The sequence below is a fragment of the Notechis scutatus genome, chromosome 13 (assembly GCF_049901735.1).
Source record: "Notechis scutatus isolate UNSWTSFEM ecotype Mainland chromosome 13, rNotScu1.2, whole genome shotgun sequence".
NCBI lineage: Eukaryota > Metazoa > Chordata > Lepidosauria > Squamata > Elapidae > Notechis > Notechis scutatus.
In genome coordinates, this window is record NC_142021.1 from 9,962,086 (window position 1) to 9,979,637 (window position 17,552).

At 42.6% G+C, this 17,552-nt stretch overlaps 1 protein-coding gene across 1 annotated transcript; it reads right to left on the reverse strand.

Moving 5' to 3' along the window:
• Positions 1-8,909: 8,909 nt before the first annotated feature.
• Positions 8,910-14,535, reverse strand: RAN (RAN, member RAS oncogene family). Its single transcript, XM_026689337.2, has 7 exons — positions 14,388-14,535; positions 12,763-12,808; positions 11,463-11,547; positions 10,906-11,031; positions 10,321-10,508; positions 9,412-9,582; positions 8,910-9,314 (listed from the first exon to the last, which is right to left on the reverse strand). The coding sequence occupies exons 2-7, from the start codon at positions 12,799-12,801 to the stop codon at positions 9,270-9,272; spliced, it is 654 nt and encodes a 217-aa protein (XP_026545122.1). The 5' UTR covers positions 12,802-12,808; positions 14,388-14,535; the 3' UTR covers positions 8,910-9,269.
• Positions 14,536-17,552: the final 3,017 nt, after the last annotated feature.

Sequence of the window (17,552 nt, forward strand, 5' to 3'; positions counted from 1 at the left end):
ATGCTCTATTCACAAAGCACTTAGGTATGTTAAATGAAAATGTACAAATAAACTATTTTTTTTAAAAAAGAACTCACCATTAATACTTGGAAACTTCCAAAAGAGATTTTTTTTTTCATCCTGGTTGCAGGAAAACCAGTGCAACATACCATATTTTAAATACGGAATATTTACAATGAAGCTCAGAAACGTGGATTTTTTTTTTTTTAAAGGGTAGCTTGCTTCCAGATCCAAGGTGCACAGGCTACTTTAAGGCAAACAGATGTGCATTAGAGAACCTGAGAGGTTTTATATATTGATGACTTAGAGATGAGGTAATATCATTTCTTTGATACGAAAAAGATGCTGAGACTCTAGAAAGAGTGCAGGGAAGAGCAACCAGGATGATGAGGGGACTGGAGGCTAAAACCTATGATGAACGGTTGCAGGAACTGGGCCTGGCTAGTCTATGGAAGAGAAGGACCAGGGGAGACAGGATAGCAGTCTTCCAATATTTGAGGGGCTGCCCCAGAGAGGAGGAAGGGGTCAAGCTATTCTCCAAAGCACCTGAAGGCCAGATGAGGAATAATGGATGGAAACTGAACAAGGAGAGATTCAACCTGGAAATAAGGAGGAATTTTTCTGACAGTGAGAGCAATCAACCCACGGAACAGAAGTTGCCTCCCGAAGTTGTGGGAGCTTCATCAATGGAGGCTTTCAAGAAGAGACTGGACTGCAATCAGTCAGAAATGGTGTTGTAGGGTCTCCTGCTTGGGTGGTGGTGGGGGGGTTGGACTAGATGACCTACAAGGTCCCTTCCAACTCTGTTAATCTGTAAAGGTTCCCTGAAGATGGGCTCCAGCACGAGTCTGAAACCTTGAAAGACAAAACCACTGGTTACAGCGACCGACCCAGATTGGACCCTCCATTAAAGAGCCCGTTTGGTGCAGTGATTAAAAGCAGCAAGCTAGAAACTTGGGAGGCTGTGAATTCTAGTCCCGTTTTGGGCACAGAGTGAAGGGCGTGACCTTGGGCCAGTCCTCCTCTCTCAGTTTTTGGAAGAAGGAAGCCAGGGCAAGCCACTTCCAAAAATAAACTTTGCCAAGGAAACAGCTGGGACTTGTGGAAGTGATCAGTAGGAGTCCACAGAACTGGTAATCATTCTTTTTTGAATCCCACCACTGCATCCATCTTCAAGTTGTTTGAAAAGCACTCTGTTCGAAGATGGTCAAGACCCTGTGAAACTTTATAGTCTATGATTTCAAAAGTCTTTTGGGAATAATCCAGCTGAGATGTTCTTGCGTTCTGAGAAAATCCATGAGGTTTGTGCAACTAAGAAGTTAGTAACTTCTAGAGGCTTTGGCAACACAGCCTGTTGGGTTTCGGAGAGAAATTGACAGTCACGGTGAGTGGTGTTTCCTGTTTATTTCTAAGAAAAGAAATGCAGGAAGCAAACCTTGGTTGTTGTGTTAAGATTCTCTAGAACGCACCCCTCCCATTAGTCTTTTCCTCCACGTCACATTATGTCATCACCCTGGGAAGGAACATGAAGACACTGAGAACTAGACCAAAATTGGGTTCTTTTTTAGGATATGTATTCTGTCACTGAGATCCAGCCCTTCCTCCTGCAAACATATGAAGAATGGTTGCAGGAATTGGGTGTGTCTAGTCCAGTGAAAAGAATTAGAATTAAAGTAGAGTAGAGCTGGAAGGGACCTTGGAGGTCTTCTAGTCTATGATACTGCTGTCCAGTCTTTTCTTAAAAACCTCCATTTTAGAGTATTCACAACTTCTTGGAGGGAAGATTATTCCACTGATTAATTGTCATCACTGTTAGGAAATTTCTCCTTAATTCCAGATTGCTTCTCTCCTTGATTAGTTTCCTTCTCTTCTTTTCTCATTTCCAGGTGGAATCTCTCCTTGATCAGTTTCCATCCCTTATTCCTTGTCTGGCCTTTGGGAGCTTTGGAGAATAACTTGACCCCTTCCTCCTCTCTACGGCAGCCTCTCAAATATTGGAAGACTGCTCTCCTGTCTCCCCTGGTCCTTCTCTTCCCTAGACTAGCCAGGCCCAGTTCCTGCAACCGTTCTTCATGTGTTTTAGTCTTCAGTCCCCTCATCATCCTGGTTGCTCTTCTCTGCCCTCTTTCCAGAGTCTCAACATCTTTTTTATAGTGTGGGGACCAAAACTGGATGCATGTCATGGTTGTCCCAAGGGTGCTTTTTCAGGAGGCAACTGGACTTTCTTGTTTTTTCCTTTTGAAGACCTTCACTTCTCACCCCAGAAGCTTCTTCAGCTCTTGAAGAAGTTTCCTAAAAGTTCGGCCTCTTAGCATTTCTGGTTCGCTCTACTGGGATGGGAAGAATCCGCTCGCATCGCGCTTTCCCTTGTGAATATGCACAAGGCCGTCTTTCTAGCTCGTACAGATTCTCTTCCCTCAAAACGACACTATAGAGCACTGCACACCAGAACAACTAGACACAAGAACTGTTTTTTCCCAAATGGCATCACTCTGCTAAACAAATAATTCCCTCAACACTGTCCAACTATTTACTAAGTCTGGATTACTATTACTATTAATCTTCTCATCCTTCCTTTCACCCATCTCCTCCCACTTGTGACTGTATGACTATAATTTTGTTACTTGTATCCTTACGATTTATATTGACTGTTTCCTACTATGATTTGATTGCTTATTGTACCCTATGATTGTCATTAAGTGTTGTACCTTATGATTTTTGACTCTGACTAATGTATCTTTTCTTTGATGTACACTGAGAGCATTTGCACCAAGACAAATTCCCTATGTTTCCAGTCACACTTTGGCCAATAAAGAATTCTATTCTATTCTATTCTATTCTATTCTATTCTATTCTATTCTATTCTATTCTATTCTAATTCTATTCTATTCTATTCCCATTCCCTATTCTATATTCTATGATATTCCTTATTCTATTCTATCCCCATTCTCCTGTTCTGTTCTGTTCTAGTCTGTTCTGTTCTAGTCTAGTCTAGCCTGTTCCTGTTCCTGTTCCTGTTCCTGTTCCTGTTCCTATTCCTATTCTATTCTATAGGACAATGCTGCATTTTGGAACTGGAAACTGCTGTGTTTAAAGCAGCTCTCCCCCAACCCACACTCCAGGAATTGCAGGGAGCAAAGCTCATCTGATGTGACACCCAGGGCCTCCTTAGAAAAATTGTGTTCTGCCACGAGAGGAGGAAAAACTCATCTCCTTGCCGTTATTCAGATCGGCTCAGGTCCCATCAAATGGAAAGAAGCTAACTCCATCGGGGGCCGTTGCTAATTAAAATGGTCCGTTGTTTTTGCATTAAAGAGGTGGGGACCATGGCAAGGCTCATTGCAGGAGGCAGCCCAAGTCAAGTTTCACAACCATCGGCAAAAGGCTGCCCAAGCTCTGCACATCTCCAATTATCTCCAGCCAATATGGCAAATGGGGTTCCTTAATTCGAAACATGGAGAGGTCAACGGGACGGCGAGGCTGATGGCTGTTTTTTCCTCTTAAATGCCCCCTTGTCACCAATAAGAGTTGCATTCCTTTTTTCCCCCCTTCGTAGTCTTCCTTCTGTCTGTCGTTGACGTTTCCAATCGAGCTCTTTTTTATTCAATGCGATCACGCGCAATTGATTCTGCTAATTCTTCGCTGGAGGGCAGCCCGTTAATTGCAAGGCAGATCGAATTTCTCCTGGGCCGTTTCCTATGTTTTGGGGTCTGATGGGATAATGGAACTGGAGAAGTTGAGAACGGGCATTCAAGTTGCGATTAGTGTCCCTCCTTCAACGGCCAGGGATGGGCCGTTTTATTACTAGTATTGGCAAACATCTTTTTGACAGCATTAAGTGTTAAAGGAAAGCTGCCCGATGTGTTTATCACAGACGTAGGCAGAATAACAAGAGTTGGAAGGGACCTTGGAGGTCTTCTAGTCCAACCCCTTGGACTAGACCTTATGTTATTTTGGACAAATGGTTGTCCAGGTTCTTTTTGAAAGCCTTCAGTGATGGAGCAGCCACAACTTCTGAAAGCAAGTTGTTTCACTGGTTGATTGCTCTCACCGTTAAGAAATTTCTCCTCATTTCTAGGTTGGTTCTCACCTTGGTTAGCTTCCATCCTTTGTTTCTTGTCTTTTTTTTTTTTGTGCTTTGGAAAATAATTTGATTCTCTCGTCTTTGTAGGAGCCCCTCAAATATTGGAACACTGCTATCATGCCCCCCCCAGTCCTTCTTTTCATTGGACTTCTCATACTCAGTTCCTGTTTAGCCTCGTCTCCTAATAAACTTTGTTGTTCTTCTCTCCACTCTTTCCAACATCTTTTTTATATTGTGGTACCCAAAATTGGATGCAGTATTCCAAGTGTGGTCTTTGTAAAGCAGAACTAGAACTTCATGTGATCGTGGTCCTTTCCCTCTATTAATCATAAGACAGGAGGTAAAATTTATTGGCATGCTGCTGTGTGATAAGCCCTGGCTGGTGTAATCTTCTGTTTAATAATACTGTGCCTTTTGCTGTTGGTGTTCTTAATGATTAATCTATGCTAATTGCTTATACGCCAGACTTCGTTAAGAAGAATCTGTATTAATTGGATGCTTTTATCTCATGTTCCCAGCCAGTTTTAAACATTTTCACAATGTTTTGCACAGCAAGAAATTTGGAATTTATTGATTTTTTTTTGCTCTGGTTGAACACCAGATTTACCCAGCTGTGTGAATACATTCACCATGGTCTGCAAGCTAGGACTGATATGATAGGCCAGATGTGGCTTGTTCAACCAATGTACTGAGTAAATCCTGTCCTGGAGTACAAGGGATATAGATTGCTGGTAAAAAGCTGATGAGGGGTTCAATTCTCCATAAAAGTATTGTCTAGAAGCATTGGGCCCATAGATGTAAACCAGTGGTGGGATTACAAAAATTTTACCGTACTACCGGTTCCGTGGGCATGGCTTGGTGGGCATGGCAGGGGAAGGATACTGCAAAATCCCCATTCCCTCCCCACCTCACTAGCCTGCTTTCCAGCTCTGTTCTCCTGTGCAGAGCAACCAAAGAAGACCCAGCCGATCAGCTGGGACTCAATGGGAGACAGAGAATAGATGGGGTTGGCAGGGCCAGTCACAGGCAGTATTGGCCGGTTCTCCAAACTACTCCAAATTTCCGCTACTGGTTCTCCAGAACTGGTCAGAACCGGCTGAATCCCATCTCATATGCAAGCATTAAAAGCAGCGGTCTGGTGCATGAAATGTTACCTATTAGACTTGGGGGAGGGAGATTTTGGGATGGAAGGAGGGAAATGCTTTTGGCAAACCAATTTGGAAAGAGAAATTTCTTTTTCAGATATGCAGAGTAAAGAGAATAGCAATAGCTCTTAGTCTTATATATCGCTTTATAGTGCCTTCCAGCCCTCTCTAAGCGGTTTACAGAGTCAGCATATTGCCCCCAACAATCTGGGTCCTCGTTTTACCCACCTCGGAAGGAGGGAAGGCTGAGTCAACCTTGAGCCTGGTGGGATTCGATCTGCCAAATTGCAGTAGGAGTAGCTCACAGTACTGCACTCTAACCACTGCACCACCAAGGCTTGATAAGAGAAGATAGGCTTAACGAAGAAAGATCCAATCGAGAATTAAGGGGAAATTTCCAGACAGTGAGAACAATCAGAGGGACTGGTTCCCTTCAGAAATTATGGGTGCTCCATCCCTGGAGGTTTTCAAGATACTGGACAGCCAGGATAATAGAAGTCCAGGATAATAGAAGGCCTCCTGCTTGAGCGAAAAGATTGGCCTGGAAGAGCTCCAAGGTTTTTTCCAATTGTTAATTCTGTAATTCTACATTTTAGCTTGGACGTTATCAGCTACTCTCAGCTCTGAACTCAAATGAGCTCAAAGTGCTTGTGCTGCAGCAAAGAGCATAATGCTTGAATGGAAGCAGAGCACCACCGTGTGGTCTTTACACTATTTGTGAAGACGAAAGCCACAGAAGTCTCTCCTCCTCTTAGTTGATCCAGGCAGTCATGCAAGCAGAGCCAAAGGGAGGAAAAATAATTGGCTTCTACGACGAATACAATGATTTAACAGAGATGCTCAGGGTCCATTAGCTCAAAAAGAATGATTCACTTCCAATTCCATGATGTTAAAAAAAAAAAAATTAAAATCCCAGAATCCAAAGGGAAGTTGGTCACGAGGAAGCTGAATCACCAATGAGTAAGTTGGTGACTCCAACTTGAGACTCCAAAATTGAAATATTAGAAGAGGTGAAAGCCATCAAGGAACTGTTATACAGTAGATGGTGGAGAGCAGACTTCAAAATTTGGGAGACTTCTGGATAAGAGTTTTCTTTTTATTTGGACATTTGTGACGTTGAGATTGGGGTGTCCTTATGGACTGACTTCAGTAGACAGTTTAGACCAGGGCTTCTCAACCGCAGAGCAACTCAGGGCAACGCTCAGAATTTCCCATCTAACATGGATGGGCCTCAACTTCCAAATTTCCCAGCCAGCATGCTAGTTGGGAAATTATGGGGATTGAAGTTCACCCATCTTCAAGTAGCCAAGGTCGAGAAATGTTGGTTTAGACATTACAAGTGGGCTCAAATGGGCCTTAGGTCCTTGTGATGCATGGAATCTTTACACAGATGAAACATATATAATGGATTTTGTACAAACGCGTACATGGATCTCTGGGATATCAATGTCCAATTCACATTTCTTCTTGGTTGGATTCGTATTTTGGAACAAACGACATGAAGCAAACATTTTACTGTTTAGGAAGTGGCTCAAAAACTTATTTCCCAAGCCTTTTAAATGCTGTTCTGGTTTATTTTATTGGAAGGTATATTTTTATTTGGCTCTTAAGCTGCCTGGAACCACTAGGAGTAATTTAGATCCTCCCAAGTAAATAACTCTATTCCACCATCTCCCTTTGAGTAATGTTGTGCTTTTAACTGACAGAACTATGAGCCACTTCACAAATTATAGGTTGCCATCTCGATTGGTTGAAATGCAAGTCCCATTTTCAAGACACAAAAAGTAACCGTTTCAACTTTGTTAAGAGATAAGGTGCCTTTTCAATTTTTTTTCGTCCCCATCTTTAAAAACATATCATTTACCTGAAATTTTACTCCATTTCTGAGATTTAAGACCAATTTATGAGTGAACAATAACCATCAGGGGGGACAAGTTTCAATCCCCACCCTTAAAACAGGATCCGCCATAAATTTGATGAGTGTGCAATGCTTCTTCTCTGCTTCTGTAATTGAGCAATTTTTTTTCCTGAACATTCTCCTAGTTGAGACCATTTTTCCCCAAGCTTATGTTTTGTGTAGTTTTTGTTTTCTAAAGAAATATTTATATCCTGTTGTTTCACCAATGACAGCATTTCAGGTAGCTCAAGATGCAGCACGATGCAGACCCTAACTTGGTTAGGCGTTCCGTTTTGTGGATTAAAAGATTCAAAGACTGAAATTGTATCAGGTTGAGGTGGAACATAAAGGTTCAAGCCTAGCCAGGCTGGGATCCCGTTGCCTGTGGTATTTAAACATAGAACACGTTTACCAATTCTCTTGAAGGCGAGACGAATCAGAATCAAGTCAGACTTGCTTTCTTCTGCCTCAGTTCAGTTCAAATATGCTGCTGCTGTTTTTTCACCTACAACCAGAATCCCAACCAACAGCTGTTCAACTAAGGCAACTGGGTTGCTATTATAGGCAGCCCTGCCCAGCGAAAGCCTGTCCCTCTTTAATAGAGGAAGTGTCTGGTCTCAAAACTGGATTTGCAGTCAGCGAGGACTGCTTGGATCATAAGCCAGGTGGTTTTCATGCCATCATACAGCAGGAAATGCACAAGACTCCTTGGCTTTGGTTGTGCCCACTCAACCTCCATATTTGCAACCCTTCTCTTACAAAAATATTAGGCGAGCAACTGGCCAAGAATAGGTTCCTCGTTCCTGCTCTAGAGGCTGAAGATGTGGTCCTAGCTGATCAGTTTAGCCAACCTTTACAGAAGACAATCATGTCAAACTCACAATGCTACACATCTGTCCTTTTTCTCCAGCACCAACAGTACCTACAGGTATCTACCTTGGTGCCCGTAAGGATCTCTGCTTTTTAAAATTGCTTGATATGAGATGAGATGCTTGCATGTTGAGGCACCAGTCCTCGGTAGGATCTCTAAATTTATTTCCAGGGCTGGCAGTAGCCTCTCTGGCCTGCAATGATGGTTTGTTATCCTCCCTTTAATCAGCTTCAAGAAAATGCACCCTTCCCCTTTAACCAGACATTAACAATTAGCAGCATGTCAGGTAGGGTTTAGTGGTTGCAGGCAGTCACCAAGATAGAAGAAATACACCTTCAGACCTAAGAATCATCCATTTTTAACGACCCCTTAATCCCTTGCGGGGTGGAGTCTGGGCAACTGAATGGAGCTAGCAGTGTTTTAATGCCCAGATGCCCTTCCTGTCGCCAATGCAGTTTTGTTCAGCAGATATATTCTCAATGTGCCCAGAGAGAAATATCTTCCTCTACCTAGGATCAAACTCACAGCCTCCTGACTGTGAGGCAAGAGCTCCACCTCTAGGCCACCGCATCACCCTTTAGACCCAAGAATGTTTCTCAAAAATTAATCTGACTGAAGCAGCCCTTTCATAATTTCATCTAGCATTCAATGATTTGCCTCAACTCTAGAAACCCAGAGGGTGGCATCTATTGTACACTTCGGATCTACCTGCAACAATTATTTAGGCCAAACCAAAATGAGACTTAGGCTCATAAATTCATTTAGGCCAGAAAACTAGCTTAAAATTTAGATGCTGAACTATGAGCTTGAGCTACTACCTGTGTGGAGAAATCTTTTAGAAGGGAAGTGGTTTATTTTTTTTTAATTTCCAAATCTTGCTCCAAATAATTATCCTTTGAAAGAGCCGCTTGATTGGGTACTTGAAATACAACTTTATTATGATCTAAACAAAAAGGAATGGGAATGACAGTAACAAACAAGATTTACCACTGAATACTGTGATGAGACTGCAGCAGTCAGATTTGTAACTCAAATGTGGAGTAAATTTGCAGTCCAAAACAGCTAAATATGCAGGTCCAAAAATGAAGGAATTTTATTTTAACTTCCACATTCACACACCAAACCCCATTCTCTCTTTCAGCATCCCAAAGATTGAAGCACATGTTCTGGTCAGCTAGAATAATAAAGTGGCAAACACGCTGCACCACTGACATCACAGGACAGTTGCCTATAAAACTAGACTTCTGACGCTGGGCTCCAGCTTCGTCTCCCTCACAGGTCGTCATCTTCGTCTGGCAGTGCGGTGGTCTGAGCAATCTGGAAGACGGGAAAAGAAAAGGGTCAAGAGCTCTGGGAAAAATGTCCAGGCCATAGGAAGGGGGCAAAGGCCTTTTTTCTTTTTTTAAAGGGCTACCTGTAAATCTTGCTCATACTGTGCTGCCAACGCTGGATCCATAACAACTTCTGGGGGTGCGAGAGCAGGCATGGCAACAAATTCGAGGTTGGGATCTCCAATGAGCTTTCTCGCCAGCCAAAGGAAGGGCTTCTCAAAGTTGTAGTTACTCTTGGCTGAAATGTCATAGTACTAAATACAAAAAAAAAGGTTACAGAGAGGGAGCTTGAGTTAGCAGAGATTAAGGTATCTGTTATCCTCTGCAGGTGACTTCTCTCACTTCTACGGTGCATTGGCGGTTTGTGTTCTGAGAAGATGCACTTCGCTCGTTTGACTTACTTTAAATCTTATCACCCTAAGATAGGTGCCCACTTTTATTGGAATTGAGAGTTCAGAGTAAGCAGAGTGGAAGAGAAAAATCACTTCAGGAATCATTGCCAACTCAATGAAAGATCGATAGAATATTTTTAGCTCAGGATTGAACTGGGGTGGGGTCTTTGATGTTCTCTGAGCTATTTTTCTTGCAAACCTTTCATTGTGAATTTCGTTCTATGTATACTGTGTATATACACGTACAATGACAATAAAGAATTCAATTACCAAAGTAGGTAACACTGATGCTTCCTAGTTGTGTAATGAAACGCCTGCATAAATCAATTATGGGTATTATTATTTTGCTTCAATGACATTACATAATCTATAAAAAGGAAAGAGGGCTTCCCCCCTCCCCAATACAAGAAGCACTTAACAAATGCTTGTTGAATTAAACTGCAGACCTTCCAGAATTAAAGCTGCAAAAGAGGCACCTTTGGCAAGGGTGTGTGTGTGTGTGTCCCTGGTGCTTTCTGAGCTTAGCTGTTTTCTTGCAGACGTTTCCTTACCCAAACTAGCTCACATTAACATCTGTGAGCTAGAAGAGATTCTTCTTACCTGCAGGTTCTTCTTCCGGTGAAAGACAATGGATTTTGCTTTGACTTTCCTATCTTTAATGTCCACTTTATTACCGCACAAAACTATGGGGATGTTCTCGCACACTCGTACCAGATCTCTATGCCAGTTGGGTACGTTCTTGTATGTTACCCTTGATGTTACATCGAACATTATGATGGCACATTGAGCTAGAAGGTAAAGCCATGGGCAGTATTAGTCAATGGGATAGCAGCACAATTTACAGTTCTAATATTAAAGCAATTTTTATATAAAAGTGCATCCAAATGTTTGCATTGTTACTTCCACAGTATCTTAACCTTAATGCAGATTCATTTTGATGTAGTTTCTCACTAAGTTTCAAAATATAGGATACTCACAGGTAATAAATCTTGAATTACTATCATCTTTTAACATAAATATGAAAACACAATTCTAAAATTTTGATAGAAAACAGAAATGGGAACACTTAAGTTATTGAAGTTTCAGACTGAAGTAGCATAGTCTTTATTTCCTGTTCACAAATACTTGTTCAGATAACCTATTTATTTACTAAATGCATGACACTCCTGTCACTCTTGAACTGACCTTGAATGTAGTAACCATCCCGCAGACCTCCAAACTTTTCTTGACCAGCTGTGTCCCATACATTAAATTTAATGGGACCTCTGTTAGTGTGGAACACCAGAGGATGGACTTCAACTCCCAAAGTAGCTACAATAAAACAAAATGTTAGTTGCTATACTGCATGTGAAGGTACAACACAAAGCTTTCAAGGATTATTTCTAAGTTATTTATCTATCTTGGGCCTGTCTGCATCTTGTCTACAAATTGTTACTAAGCAACTTTTCTTTAAGTTATTTGCTTTTATTTTTAAGATGTTTTCCCCAGCAGTTTCACCCCTTTTTCTCTTTTCACTCACCCCACTCCCTGATCCACCAGATGAAAAAGCTAATTATGGCTCAGATGTCTTTTCAGCTCAAAAAAATATGAGACCCTAGACCCTTCGAATGTACAGACCATATAACTATATAGATATCTAGCATTTTACACTCCAGTTACAGTTTAGATCTGGTCCTCTGAAAGGTAAGACAGGTATCAAAATCATTTTAATGTGTCTAGATGACTTAAAACAGTTTACATACCTACATACTTCTTCTCAAATTCACCAGTCAAGTGGCGCTTCACAAATGTTGTTTTACCAGTGCCACCATCACCAACCAAAACAAGCTGGAAAAAAAAATGATTTTTAAGAAAATTGTCTTATGCTAATATTTTTTCTACCGGTATCAATCTTACAAAACAGAAATATATACCAACTCTGTATGCTGTAATTGTTACAGAATATAGCATAAAGATCTAGATGTAAATTTTTGTAGACATAAAATTGGCTAGGCTAGTAACTCTGATACTACAATTAACCAGATGTATCTACAAACTATTTACATAAGCCATCTCGTCCAAAACAGGATTATTTCAAAATAAAGCATTGATAATAAAAAACTAAAATATATTCAAAATTTCAGATATATACCTTGCAAGCTATTCAAGTTGTGGCAACAAATTAGCAGAAAAATGTTTCTTGAAATAAACAGTAGCTAATTGATTTATGTTATATATTTTCCCATCTTGATGTTTTATTGGCAAACATGTATTAATCTAAGAAAAATCTAAGCAAAAGAATGGTTTATATAGAGAGCTATTAACTTTGCTTTATTTCCATTTCTTTGTAATTATTCAAAAGGACTAGAAAACTCACATCTAAATATTTCTATGTACTTGAAATAAATTATAAAATTTATAAAATTTTACAATTAAAGGCACCCACCAGTTTGTAATAGAATAGTGAATAACCACTATTTGGAAAATATTAAATTATAGTACATATAGTATGTATAATCTTTCCTATATTTACAAATACAATTCAACTTTTAAAAAAGTTTACTAATCTACTAAAAGCACTACCTTCACTCTCCAATAGGAATGCATCAAAAGAAACTCCTTCAACATAAATAATCAGATAACATGATTCATTAAAAATTACAACATTTGGATAGCAATCTGACACTCTGTGAGTTGGGACTAAACTGTGTATTCCAGCATTAAAACCTACAAGTACATAATAAGAAAACAGGCATACAGTGTAGACCACAAGCCTATTTGGGAATCAGATTGGTCATATTTTACATATCTGTCTTCTAAGAAACCATATCAAATTTCTAACAGCCCTCAACAGAGTTAAAATAAATTTACGTTCCATCTAGAACAGGCATTTCTTTGAAGCAAAACAACAGCCCAAAAAGGAGCTCAGCATAAGCCAGAAAAGAATTCCTGTGGATTTGCAAACCAACAAAGAAAGTCTGGAGGCCCGGCTTGCTATGCAGGTTTCCCCCAGGCCAAAATCATTAGAAAAAACAGGGTGAAAAGGAGGCCGCTAAGCCCTACCTTAAACTGCACTTGGGGTTCTCCTTGTGGGGCGGCCATGCTGCGTCTGTGGGAAAGAGCAAAGCATGAGTGGGGAGGCGGCAATAGACACTCTGAAGCGCATGGCTGGCTCCGCTCTCCATCCGGGTCGAGGAGGAGGAAGCAGCAGTAAATGGCGGCAGGCAGGAAGGGAGAGGGCTGGCCAGGTTTTTGCACGCATTTCCTCCCCCACACACACCTTCCAGCCCTTATAAAAACAACACACACAGCCACATTCCACACAAAACTGCACAACCAGGGCCTTGTCAGAGATGATGAAAAACAGACTGAAAAAATGACTGGACTAAGGAGAGAGAAAAGGGGAAAAAAGGGGGAGAATGGGCCCAGCTGCAAAATCAAATCACCTGTTTTCCTTTTATAGGAATATGCACCTCCTCCCCTCTTCCAGGCACCCCAAGTCTGAAGGCAAAAGAGAGAGTGCCCTTAGAAAAGGACCCCCTCCCACCTTTCTTGGCACCCCACCCAAGGCAAAAGTCTGGGGGGCAGAAAAGAGTCCCCCTTTCCCCTTTCTTGGCATATCCCCCAAAGGAAAGTCAGGAGAGAAGGAATTTTACAAGGGAGCCCCCTCCCACCTTAATGGGATCCCCTGAAGGGGCATCTCCCCCTAAAGACAAAACTGCGGAGGACACAAGGGAGCCCCATAAAGGGCCGGCTCCCTTTCTTGGCATTCCCCCCCCCAAGGTAAAAATCTGAAAGGTAGAAGAACCCCGCTTTCTTGGGATCTCCCCAAAGTAAAGTCTGGGGGATTAGAAGAGAGATTTCCCTTATTGGGGGGGGGTGTCCCCATCTTTCAAGGCAAAATGCCGAGGGAGGGGGCAGAAGAGAGAGTTCCCCCAAAGGCAGCTCCCCCACCTTTCTTGGGACCCGTTGAATGAAGAAGTCGGGACTGGGAGGGGGGAGGCAAAACAGAGACACCCCCCCTCCAGAAGTAGGGCGCCTCCTCCCACCTTTCTTGGTATTCTCCCCCAAGTAAAAAGTCTGGGGGGAATCAATAAATAAAGAGCCCCCGCCTCAAAAAGAGCACCTTCTTCCACCATATAAGGAAACAGTCTGGAAGGGGTAGAAGAGACCCCCAAAAAAGCGCCCCTCCTCATCTTTTAGGCCTCTCCCCTTAAAGGGGGGAGAAAACCACATGGAGGCTGAAGACTCCCCCCTCCCCGAAAGGCGCGCCCTTTTTCCCCAGCATCCCCTCCATCCACCCCCGACCCCTTTTTCGACTCACCTCCGAAGAAAGAGAGCGAGCTGCGTTTGGGCGCCCATTTCCTTCCCACTCCCCGCGCATGCGCACAACGCCCTCTTCGCGTTCTCTCTCCCCCCCCCCAGCCGCCGCCAACGGCCTCCCGCCAACCGCCGTCTTTCGCCCACCCGCCCCGCGCGTGCGCCTCAGGGGCCCCCTCCCTTCTTTCCTCGCGGCCGTGTGGGGGGTTATCCGGAAGGCCTTTCCCGCCCTTTTGGGGGGGGCGGGTGGAGTTGGGGGGGGGGGGGTGAGGAAAAGAAATGAGGAGAGGCAGGCCTCGCCGTTCCCCGCGAGGTGGGCGAGCCCGGCCGCGGCCTTCCTTATTCCTCGCTTTCGCCCGGCAACCCACCTTCTCGGGGCGTCTCGTTTGCTTGCTTTGCCTTCCCTTCCCTTCTTTCTCCGCTGGCGGTTGTCGCTGTTACTGAGGGGGAAGCGGGCGGGCGGGCGGGCTGCGAGGGAAGATGGCGGAAGCGCGCTAGTTCAAATCGCCCTGAAAGAACCACCACCAGCAGCAGCGGAGGACCGGGAGCGAGCACGCCGGTCACGTTAGTCGCGCGTGGAATTAACCAATCAGAGGGAGGGGCTTAGCGTCACGCCTGCGCAGTGGGAATGCCTCAGAAACTTGGCCCAGGCTCACTTTTTTCCTTTTGCTCTCTCGCTGCGCAGACCCGACCCGCTTTTCTCGACTGAGAGAGTGAATGCGCGCGCCTTCTTCGATAACTCCGCCCACCCGTGTTGGGGTGCGCCTGCGCGGTGGCGCGCGGGCGTTCTGGCGCGAAAAGGGAACGTTTCCCCCCCCCCCGCCCTGAGCGCGCTACTATTTTAGATTTAAAATGCTACCCAAAAGGAGGAAAATAATCGTAATATAATATTTTTTTAAAAAAAACCAGCAATGCAAAGGGCGATGCAAAAAGCTTTGGGCATCAGCATGGTGCTTCTTTCTTGCCACCTTGTCTGATTGCAAAATGAGGCTTAGCTTGCCTTGGGATGGAAGATGGGCTATGTAGTCCAGCATTGCAAAGTTGGGAAACAGAGGGACTTCGGGGAGGGGCTGCTTTTTTCCCATTCGTGGGGTCTTTTCCCCATTCATGGGGCCTGGGAACCAATCCCAGGTGGGTGTCTGAAAACAACACCTTTTTTTAAAATAATTTTATTTGTAATTTTTTTCTTTAACATCCATAAGTGCTTAGTGGACAGTCAATATATTTTGCATACAATTCCATAGGGATATTACCATTTAGATATACATAATACTTTTTCAGCTGCTAACATTTGTGTATACATAGTAATCATAGCCTGTGCTATTATAATTCACTATACATAATATTTCCCCAATTTCTACTTTCTACTTCTTTTTTTCTAACACTTATTAGAATAACCGCCATGTTAAAAAGTATTCTTATGTCAGGACAAGAAGCAGTGGGTGGAAACTAATAAAGGAGAGAAGCAACTTAGAACTAAGGAGAAGTGAGAACAATTAACCAGTGGAAAAACTTGCCTCCAGAACTCCATCACTGGAAGTTTTTAAGAAAAGGTTGGACAACCATTGGCCTGAAATAATAGAAGGTTTCCTGCCTAAACGGGGTTGGACTAGAAGACCTCCAAGGTCCCTTCCATTTCTGTTATTTTATTCAATTCTATCCATCATCTCTTGCCCTGGGGGAACTGAGGATGGGTACTCTAGAGATCCAACAGCAAGAGACAGATGCTGTGGCAAGGGAAATATTTAGATTAAATAAAAATGACAAAAGGAATTACAAGATACCAGAGGGAAAGCAGGACAGATTCACCAAAAAGCTAATAAGAGTTGAAATTCTAAAAAAGGCAAAACTCTCAATCTGTTGGCACCCAAGATCATAATTTATTCTCAACAATTAAAATGTTTCTTTCTGGGAATGCCTCAGTTGGCCTCTAGAGGTCAGAAAGGAAGTTTGCATTTTATTTCATCCCATCATTTCTGTACATTGTTCTGAAAGCCTTCGAATCATTTATGTTTCTCTTCTAACTTTGTCCTCTTAGGATCAGTCCATTAAAATGTAAATATTTTCTGCTGTGGCAAGGCACCAATCCTGTTACAGGTAGTCCTCGACTTAACAACAGATCATTTAGAGACCAAAGTTACAACGGCACTGAAAATAAATGACTTATGACCACTTTTCACAGTTACAACCATTGCAGCATCCCTATAATCATCATCATCTTTTAATGACCCCATAATCCATTGTGGAGTGGAGTCTGGGCAATTGAATGGAGCTAGAAGAAATTTTAATGGCCGGATGCCCTTCCTGTCACCAATGAGGAGTTTTGTTCAGCAGATAAATTCTCAGTTTGCCCAGAGAGAGAAATGTCCACCCTACCTAGGATCGCACTCACAGCCTCCTGATTGTGAGGCGAGAGCTCCACTTCTAGGCCACTGCCACCACTCTGCAGCATCCCTGTAATAATGGGATCAAAATTCAGACACTTGGCAACTGATTCATTCTTATGACGGTTGCAGAATCCTGGGGTCACGTTGATCCCCTTTTGCGACCTTCTGACAAGCAAAGTCAGTGGAGCAGTCAGATCACTTAACAACAGTGCTCCTAACTTCACAACTGCAGTAATTCATTTAACAACTGTGGCAAGAAAGGTCGTAAAATGGGGCAAAACTCACTTAACAACTGTCTCACTTAACAATGGAAATTTTGGGCTTCATTGTCGTATGTCGAGAACTACCTTTACTTGATTTTTTTTTCTTTCGGCAATAAAGATGCAGTTTCAAAAAGAGCAACTTTCATGGGTAGCCTTATTTTTTCCCTCACTGCTTCTGATTTCTTTACTAGAAATGAGGAAAGAAACATTCATTGAAAGCATCTGTTTGGCTTTGCAAAATGAACAAGTCAACTCCAATCTATGTTGAATAAAGAGATAGAAAAGGAAGTTTAAAAAAATGCAAAGAGTGGAGAAGGGGTGAAAAAAACCCACACACCTAAGTCATAACATGAATATTTTTATTTATTCAGTTTTTATGCCACCTATCTCACTGATAGCAGCCACTCTGGTTGTCTTACAACATGATAAAAAAATTAAAAGCCTCCTACAAGATGATTAAAATTAGAGGAATTAAAATAGAAAAGCTAAAAAATAATAAAATGAGCATTCCATGTTTTTTAAATTTGAAATGTTGAATTTTTTAAAAAGCATCTCTAATATTCTACTAAGGATTTTAATGTAGTCTCTTAGCCACACCCTCTTGGCCTGGACTAAATAATAAATTTGCATAGCTCCGCCTTTCTAGTGTAGGCGGCCACGCCCCATCCGTTGGTCTCTACATCTCTATAGCATTTCACAATTGATATGAGCTTCGCCTGGATAGAACACATATTTGCATAGCTCCGCCCTTTCTTTTTTTTAAATGCCACAGCCCCACCCTTGGTCCCTGTTGTAATATTCTGCATAGGATCTTCATTCTCCCTCCCCCCTCCCGCTTAACTTGGACCAGACGTCAAATTTGCATAGCTCCGCCCTTCCTTTG

Coding starts and splice junctions, on each gene's coding strand:
- RAN (XM_026689337.2), bottom strand. CDS start 12,801: ATGGCCGCCCCACAAGGAGAACCCCAAGTGCAGTTTAAG. Junction 11,548..12,762: donor AACCCCAAGTGCAGTTTAAG/GTAGGGCTTAGC, acceptor TTTTTTTTCCAG/CTTGTTTTGGTTGGTGATGG. Junction 10,509..10,905: donor GGATGGTTACTACATTCAAG/GTCAGTTCAAGA, acceptor TTTACCTTCTAG/CTCAATGTGCCATCATAATG.